The 9,803-nt window shown below is 36.3% G+C and overlaps 1 protein-coding gene across 3 annotated transcripts in view; it reads right to left on the reverse strand.

The window, feature by feature from the left end:
- The window catches only part of GABPB1 (GA binding protein transcription factor beta subunit 1), a 76,321-nt gene that overhangs the window by 7,510 nt on the left and 59,008 nt on the right, over positions 1–9,803 (reverse strand). For 2 of the 3 annotated variants that reach the window (XM_019504139.1, XM_019504140.1), the window contains exon 8: positions 9,390–9,505. In XM_019504139.1, the coding sequence (XP_019359684.1) occupies positions 9,390–9,505 (116 nt within the window). Of the gene's footprint in view, positions 1–8,401; positions 8,420–9,389; positions 9,506–9,803 lie in introns of all 3 variants that reach the window. The other variant, XM_019504138.1, reaches the window with a different exon arrangement.

A 9,803-nucleotide genomic window follows, 5' to 3' on the forward strand; every position in this document is an offset into this window, starting at 1 on the left:
TCCTTTTTCTGCTTGCAAAACATTTCATAAATGGTTTAGCAAAAGCTTTCATTGAAAATATCAAAGGTGGAGCTCATAATCAACTCTTGATTATCAAGATATGAGAGATTTATTGTTTACTTGTTGAATTATTTTCACTGTTCTGTAATACACCCTTAGGAGAAGCAGCTTTCATTCAGCTTGAGATATGCATGTTATAAGGAGGGAAATATATTTTTCTGCAAGTCAGCTGGATAAAAGGTAGAAGGCCACTCTGGTTGCTTTTATAAAGTTCTAGAAGAGGAAAACCCTGAAAAGGACACCTCTATGTATACTTTTTTTTACCGGAGCAGAGTTTTCTTTTTTGTGTGTGTGAAATGAGGAGAAATCCCACAATAATGATTTTGCATTTCTATAATAATGATGAGGAGGATGAGAACATTGTTATTCATTATACTCTAAAGTAACATTGATTTTAATACTCCAGATTCTAATCACACTAACTGATTAAAATGTGGTCAATTCCAGAATAGACACCTTATTTGATATCTCTATTGTATACTCAAAGCCGTAGTTGCTCCTTTCAGGCTTTTATTTCCTACTCCTGCTTTTACTGCTGAGCCATTCCACCTGACTCTCCTTGTTTGATCATCCACAAACTGTTAACCAGGTCCTAATCAAGCAGCTGCATCTGTGCACATGCAGAGCTGCCATTGTAAGATAGAAGATTTATTCCCAGTTATGAGGCATTAAGCAAAAAGAACAGCCTGGAATCTAAGAGTCAAGCTAATAGGAAAACTCCTTTTTACCTGTAAACTGAGCATATAGGATTTAGAGATCAGTTAGATACAGCCAACCAAGAACCCCATAACATGACTTTTAGATGCTTTCAAAATACCAGTACTAGAAATCAAATACAATGGTACTCTGACTGTGTGCATGCTCTGAGTATGTAACGAAAGCTGTGTTTTAAGGAAGTAATGGCTACTTTTTGGCCAGCCAACTAGAAATATATTTTTAATCTGTAAAAGCTGAAAAGGGGCACTGTAATACTTTTTAACCTATTATATTTTGTACAGATTGTGCCTAGCATTGCTACCAAAGATGCTGGTGACTAAAAGAGATTAAACAAGAAATGTAATAATTCTCTTTTTTTCAGCTTGTGCATTTGACAGCACTTTGTTTATATAATCAGTCGAATTAGAATAGGATGTTGTCAAATTAGGACAGAATGCTGTTACCTATTATAGCTACAAAGCACATTTTAATGCTAAATGAGGGTGAGAGATGAAGGCTGCGGCCTGGTAATTAACTTCTATTGTAACAGAAAAATGCTCTATTACAATAACTGATTTGCATCAATGGGAACTCAAATTCCTACCAACTTAAATAGAAACAGAAACTCTTTATTTCTATCTAGCCAACTGGATGGTATAACTTAAGTATTTCAAATCACGGTCATCTGTGCAGTAATATGCAGTCTCTAACTGTACAGTCCAGTTAGTTTAGAAGATAGCCTTACCATATGATCTGTAAGAATAAAATGTTTTTCCCTCTCCCGTCCCACCCCAAAGTACTTTTATGACTTAACAACTGTTGGGCTAGATATATTTCATAAATTTGTACAAAGTGAGTTATGGCTGCATGTTGTAGACCAGTTGGCAGACATAGCTTGCACTTGCCAAATTTGGGTCTGATGTCATAGAAAGGTTCCAAGGTGAAGTGAGACCCTGCATGTCAAAGCTGGGAATATTTCTTGTATCCTAGGGAACATGCCTGAACAGATTTCTATTGTACCAAACCATTAGTGATACAGAGGTTACCATCTTGTTTGATGCAGGAGAGCAGTTATATACTGTGCCCTCTTGAAAAGCTGATTGCCTTGGAAAATAGCTGTGTTTTGATCTTCACCTGAACACCACCTTATTGAAGTAAATGCATCATACTTGTATGGGTAAGCCAGTTTCTGAGTCAATTACTCTTTCTACTTTCATCACTAAGTAGCAGAAGAAAGGGGGCAGCTAGAGGATGTAACTAGCCTACAGGAAACCTTCTACCAAACAGAACGGCAATTTACTGAGATACTTCTTTCTTCATCCTATTGGTTTACTATTGGTTCACTACTTCATTCCCACTTCATACCTCAAATAGTTAATGGAACAGTATTTTTTCCTCAGTAATTCTTCAGCTGCTCAATAATCCTGCATTTTCACAACTGGTCCCTAAAAATGGAGGACACTGCACACTAAGCCTTCCTTCCAATTCCTGTTGTTCCTAGTGCTTGTTATACCCACAGTCAGCCATCATATATGTTAAAGATTTAAGTGTACAAGGACATGGGCAATCTGATCAGTGCTAGCGTCAGCATCTTACAGCAAGAAAAATGAGAGGTTTTACTAAAAAGATTCAGAAGAGTTTGCCAGCAAAATAGTAAAGTGAATAGTAGACTACAGCTAGTTTTATATTAAGTTTAATGATTTTAAACACAGCTGAAAATAAAGCTTAAGTTAATGTTTTGTTTCATATGGTTTCAAGGATATGAGTGCTCCACAGAAAGAATAATGTGGAATTTACTCCTGTGACATAAAAATCTCAAAACTCTGGTGCTCAGAAATTTGAGGCTCCTTCTCTCTACCTTTCTTTTATTTAGAAAATGGGACTTTTTGTACAATAAATATCCATGTCTTACCTAAAATTAAATGCATAAGCTATTCAATGAAACAGAGCTCATTTTGTGTTCCAAAATAAGGAGCTTCAGAATCAGAAAACTGTGCAGCTTTTTCTACTGTTTAAATTATAACAGAGATTTTCTGAAGTGCACACCTGAATTTTACTGTTACTTTACTACTGTATACATATGCAAACATTGGAAACGTAAGTTACATACTGGGCATGTCTACACATGCTTTTACATGTGCCTAAACTTAATGTACATTAGCATAATGCACATTAAGGCAATCTAGGCACATGTCCACATGTGCACACGCTACTGTGCATTAATGAGGGTGTGCAGACTGGCTTGGGACTATAGTTAGTCCCAAGTCAATGGATACACGCTGCGTTAATGTGCATTTGCACATCTACACATTCACTAATGCGATTTAACTATTTGTGCATAAATTTGATACCTGCCTTAGGCTTGAATAGGTTTAAATCACTATTTTTAAAACACATTAAGGGTGTGTACATGTAGACCAGGGGTGAGCAAAATGCGGCTCACCAGGCCACTCTATCCGGCCCGCAGGGCCCCTAAAAAATTTAGAAAATTAATAGTTAGCTGCCCCTGGCTTCCTGTCATGCTGCCCTCGATGGCTTGCCAAAACTCAGTAAGCCCAAAATAACTGCCCATCCCTGACACATGCCCTTAATATGCCTTAAATCAGGCCAACGTATATTAAATATGCATGTGTAGACATGCCCACTGAGTGCATACAATAGGAAGCTATTCATATTAAATGATAATTCCTTGCTTTTCACCAGACAAAAATTTTCTCCAACACTGGCTGTGACTAAAACCAAGTCTAATTATTACATTATATTATTTATGGCTTCCTTCCAAAACTTAGACTCAGAAGAATTGCAGCACAGAAAACTCATCCCAACTGTTGCATGGCCATTCTATCAGACAACTGGGAGGAAGTTTGTCTGATGTTACAAAGTGTTTAAATTTCAACCTGGAGCCACTTCTGGGAATTAGCAAGTAAGAAACAGAAAGGGAGGGTGCTGGAAAAATAGCCAGCTAACAAGTACACACATACTGAAAAAAATGTAAATGAATACAAAGGGAGAAGGCTATTTGCAGGAACCTATAACAAAGGAAGCCTTTATGGAATTCACCACCTCTACTTTGTATAAGTAGATTTCTTCATTAAGTTCTTTTCTTCCATGAAGATACCAGAGCTCTTATAAAATGTGCAGACATTCCTGGTGGAGAAGACTTCTTAAAAAAGTCATTGCCTGGCTTCTGCTTTGGTTTAATAGTACTGAAGGAAACGGGATCACCTCTTTGGGAAGAACACCAATGGAGCCAAAGGAACAGAATTTTTAAGAGAACACAGAGAACAATCCTTGGATGTTAACTCCACAACACAGTATTATTTCTGAAGAACTAGAGAAAACTACTTTCAGGAAAAGAGTCAGAGTAAATCACACTTACAAAAGTTATAATAAGTCATTTAACTTTAATTGCTATGAAATAAGGACAATTTTTTCTTGGATTTGAAAAGAGGTTGGGTAAAAGAACCAAGGTTCAAGCTCCAACAAACCATCATGCACTGTCCAGCAAACAACTCACTGCTTTGTGGATGTAGATATGAGGAACGTACAAAAAGTGGGAAAACATTTCGTCAGGTTTATGGCTGTAAGGACTGACACTTGGACCTACAAACCAGTATTAAGGCCCATACTGAAAACCGTTCAATAGGAATTCAAAGATGGAACTGATGGATGCTTGTGGTGGCTGAAATTTCTGAGACTCGCGCACCAATAGAGGAATCCTTCCGACGAAAGGCTTAAACAAGTTAAAATGTTCAAAGCTGGTGCAGTACATCTTACCCAAGAACAGCAACCAAAGTACCATACCACTAACCTTTTGGCTGTTAAGTTTAACCTGGTTAGATTCAAGTAAGTAATAATGATGCCATTACACACTCTTGTATAGTGCTTTTCATCTCTAGGTCTCAAAATATTTTAATGCAGTGGCCAGTACTACCATTGACATTTTTACAGATGGTAAAACTGAGACTCAAGGAAGAAAGTGACTAGACACCAATACAGCAGACCCCTGATGGATGAGAGAAAGAAGCTATGGGCCTGACTATTTTATGAAGTTTATAGGGTCCTTTCAAATCAAAAGAAAGCAAAATACCATCCTTCTCTGCTTGACTGCTCTTGATTTTTGACAACCATTCTTGCTACAAGAGAATGAGAAAAACTCTACCGCCAGACCCGATCTAGATGAAAGACGGAGCACTTACCCTCAAAAATGGGCGTCTCCATGCTTTGTACAAACTGTTCTTGATCTCTTATCCAGTAACCAAATGTTCATGATTAAGAACCCCATTTTCAAATACAGAGTTCAGTTTCCAAAAATTCAGTCTGCTGAATGGCTGTTCTTTTTGAGCCATTTTCCCTTGTAGTTGGCTGAAACAAAGAGGTGAGAACTACAGAACCACCCCACTGCTTTCTATAAGCAACTGAAGTACAGTAGTTACATTCTATGATTTGGTCTTCATATTGAGTTTGCATTGTGAACACAACATGTACCAGTAATTTGAGTTCTACCCCAGACCTGGATTCCTATTCACATACAAAAGATCCCCCACTCAAATTATGTGGTGTTTTAAACTTGCATGAGTTTGTTGGGGATGGGTTGGTGCTGTAGTGCTGCAGACACTTGAGCTACTAAGGTAGCTGGGATGCAGCAGCTTGAGTTAAAACAGCTCATCAGATGCTTCTGCAATCACCCTGTGTAGCAAAGATGCTCTCTTGCATGTTCACTTTCACTTGAATGCAGTACCACAAGTATAACTGTCTGAGTGAAGACAAGCCCCTTCTGTATTGCTGAAATACAGTGAAGGCAGAAAATGTTAAATGGCCTGTGTTAAATACTCACTGGCTTTAGGTTGAGCACACAGATGTTCTTCTTAATTTCTCACACAGACCAGACCCCCTGACATAATTATAAGCAAATGTACACCCCACCACTGAAAGATGGCAACTGTTGTGGTCTGGAGAGAAGGGGAGACAATTTGAAAAATCTTCCTAAATTAAGTAGTGTACAAATTAGCCACCATTTTAGGAAACAAACAGCAAATCAGACTGAGGAATACTGTTACTGGTTTTGAATACAGAGGAAGAAAATTTGAACTACTTCATATTCAAAATGCCCCACAGAAACATACCATCAAGCAGATACATATCCATGCGAAGAAAGATTTAGGGTTTAAAAGATTAATATTGTACTTTACAACCTGGGTATTTTTCAGAGGTTGGGAGAATAAGTGCGTCTACAAAGTCAGAAAATTAGGATCCCAGGTGGCTTGAATCTTATGAATGCTTCTCTAAATTAGGAATAAAGCCTTATACCTTTAGCAACTTGGCTGTGTTGGGGAGTAATAAAGCAGTAGAAGAGGAAGCAGAGAAGGAAACCAGATCAGCATTGGGGGGAAATGTCTCTCAACTGGACAGAAGTGACTTAAAAGGAAGAACCAGGGCAGTAGTTTCTTTCAGATACATATGAACCTCTAAATTTAAAAGCCTATACGAAGTCAAAATATCAGATGGTGTTGTCTCTCTCTAGGATATTTATACAGACAAGGAAGAGCTAACAAGCATAGCCTATGGACTAGGAGAAACCTGCAGATTTTGGAGATTTAGGAAGAGAAGCTGAAGATCTCTGGGGTGACACTAAAGGAAACAGTCTTAAAGCTGAGCGAAGAACTGTTGCAATTCCTGAACTTGATTCTGCTGTATTGTAAAAAAAACCTTCCCTCTTGAGAAAGGACAAAGTGCTGGGGGCTGCTATGCCATATTAATCTAGTACAAAGATCCGTTTCTTTTGGCAAGGAAGCAGAATTGCTTAAATCTACATGGCTGCTAAAGATGGAACAACTCGTAGCAGATGACTAGTCCAATTACATGATGCCAGACCATAAAGGCAGCTGGCTATGGTTGCAAATAAATGACAGTGGTTTGCAAAAAACTAATGTGAAAAAAAACAACTTCTGGAGAAAGACCTTATGAGATCTTAAGTGAGAAGATCTCATAAGACTGGGTAGGTGGAGGAAAAACTGTATCAACAGAGAACAGTACAAAACTATCAGAGACAAGAGAACAGGGAATTGAAAAGCAGTAAGAACTGCATTATAGAGGCTATAACAGATGTGGATGGGAGTGGCTTTATAAGCAGAAATACACTCTGCTAGTATTGTCAAAATTTCTGGTCTCACTATAATCCTGATCTTAAATTCTCTGATTCCAAATGTTTTATTCATCTGAAGTCTGACTACATGTTAAAAGAGAATCCAATGCAAATACTAGTCGATTAAACATGCAGCTGCACTCTCACTAACAACTTTTCCTGTTTAATTGACATTTTTTCAGTTAAAGTTATGTTAGATATCACTATACGGAATACTAGTAATCCTGCTTATAGTTAAAGTTATCCAACCCTAAATTATTTTTAACTGTATGAAAAAGCAGGAATGTGACCTTTTAAAGACAAACACAATTTATGAATAAATTAAACGTAAAATAGTTTTATGAAATGATCACTCTTTTTGCTGGTGTCTTTAATGCATGCGTTTATATGAAATATGGGAAAGGATGCAGTCAACCTCAATGGTGAATATGAATTTCTATACATTGTTGAGTGAAAATGTTTGTATAACACAATGTTTGTGTAACAGTTAAATTTCTTGCTGCTAATTAGCTACTCTAAAATTAAAAGTAATAACCTCTTTTTGTTACTATTTTCACAAAAGTGTGACCACATCAATCCTATTCCTGGTAATTTTACTTTCATAAACTCTTGTTAGAGCTTACAAGTCAAACAGACATAACTAATCAAAACCCTAATCCTGCAAACTTTTTCCAGGGAAATTTCTGGTTTTGAAGCAACAGAAGTTTGGTTCACAAAGATTTCTAAAACAATGTCCGTAGTATGTATGTGTGCTAATAAGTTTAAAGTTGGCTCAAGAAAGTTGCTCTTAGCCTTAAATAATTCTGTGCCTTGCAAATAAAATATTTAACTCACTGAAGTGAAAGATAAAACCGTGCACACCATTTAAGTCAATAACTTATGAAAGCTTTGCTCTTCATGTATTATGTTATCATTTTTTCTGGTTTCAGATATTAATCACTTTCTGAGTTATGGCTATAGCTTGAAAAAGCTTAAAAGGAACACTGTCAAATGAAAGTCCCAATCATGCCAAGAAATACACACAATCAAACCACTATGTCTATAATGAGCTTCCACAAAGTCAACTGGACTCTGTACAAGCAGCCACTCTATGCGCTACTGATTTCATGATCAGGGCTTAAATCTGTATCCAACTTTAATTTTTCTGCAAACACAGTAATTGATTTAAATGTTTTGTTTATAATAAAATGCTCTTTAGTAACAGTGAAGTTTGTCTGAAATATATAATTTTACAGCCTAACTTTAAGGAACTGTCACACTGACCTACGGCATTTAAAAGTGAGTCAATATATTTTCTAACCACTGAATTTTTTGTCACCTGACAAATAAAACTGTTAACATTCTGAGATTAAGGAAGTGAAACTTCCTTTTAGGAAGAATTCAGGCAGGTTTAAAAATTGTGAACATAAGTTTTATTATAACAGCCATACATTAAAAAAGGAAGAAAAAAAAGCAGCAAGAAAATTTCAACTGTAACGATAATTTGTAATAACCACACACCTGTAAAAGCTGAAGGCACTTCATGCGACATCATATGGAGAGGAAAATAATTGAGGAAAGATGTTAATTTTAATTATTGGACATGCATGAGGTATCCTTCCACACACTGTACAATAAATAGCATTCAATGAGGCACAAAATAGTATTCAGATTAACAGATTTTGGAGAATACAACTTTAAAGAATCAAGACATTCCAGCATTCACAAAGACAAAATAATTTGATATTTACAGCCTAATCAGGATAGGTAGCAATGTTCACAGACTTTTGATTCGAGTTAATAGCAAAGAGAGAGTAGGAAGTCAAAAGGCTGCAACATGGGATATTCTGGATTGCAGAAAAATGTTCTTAAATTAAAAAACAATCTAAAAAGAATAAATTTCTCAACATTTGCACATTGGACTTTTACATAATTTCAATGTATTGGATGATGCTTATAAATGCTTTAGCGTTATTGCTGCATAATCAAAAAATGATAAAAAAACTGGCATTTAGATAGCATCTTACTGTTTCATTCTTTTTACTCATTAAGACTTATCTGAATGTAATCAATGGAAAAAGTCTATGACTTTCAGTAATCAAGACAATCAAATGGTCTTTAACAGGCGGATGATATGACATTCTCATTCATTATTGGAGGGAACTGTCATCACCAGTGATGAACTGTCTGTATCTAGTTTTAAAAATAAGACAGTGATATTATGAGAAAAAAAGTTATCAAGTACGAAAACAAGTGACATCTTTATGTGCATAAACAGTCAACTTGGAGGGTGAACAAAGGGTGCGCTTATAAACTATACTAAATTATTCTATAAGAACTTTGTAAAACAAATCATGATATAAACAAAGGGGATGGAAATACAAATCGGTTACTAGGTCATGAACTTTCAATCTGTGGCAGCACAGAAACTTAGCTATAAAACAAGAAATACCATAGTATTCAGTTCTGAAAACTCTGGTTAACACACATCAGGTAATAGACTCCTTACTTCTATTTCTGCAGACTCCACACGATTCTCAACAATCTCAATGCACTGCCTCTTGACTGGTGGTTCTTCACTGATCACAGTTTCTTCAGCAATGTCTGTTGCTGGTACTGTTAATACTTCAATCAAAACACATTTGCATAGATAAATATAAAGACAAAGCATGGTATTTACATTAAATAAAATTATTATTTAATTATATGAACTTCTATTTTCAAGAGTAAACTTAAAAGCCAGATTTCCAATGGGGTAAAAACATAGCTTGGTGGAAATCTGCAATAAAGGCATCAATAGAGTATTTACTGAAAATTGTAACTACTTTTATGGCATTTTCTACAGCTCTTTGTTACGTTAGGATCGCAACACATCATGTGGCTATGTTTTATGCATCTCTCCCTTCCCCTGCAAGGCTGCGGG

This window comes from Gavialis gangeticus, unplaced genomic scaffold (assembly GCF_001723915.1).
Source record: "Gavialis gangeticus isolate Ggan-Ray unplaced genomic scaffold, GavGan_comp1, whole genome shotgun sequence".
Taxonomy (NCBI): domain Eukaryota; kingdom Metazoa; phylum Chordata; order Crocodylia; family Gavialidae; genus Gavialis; species Gavialis gangeticus.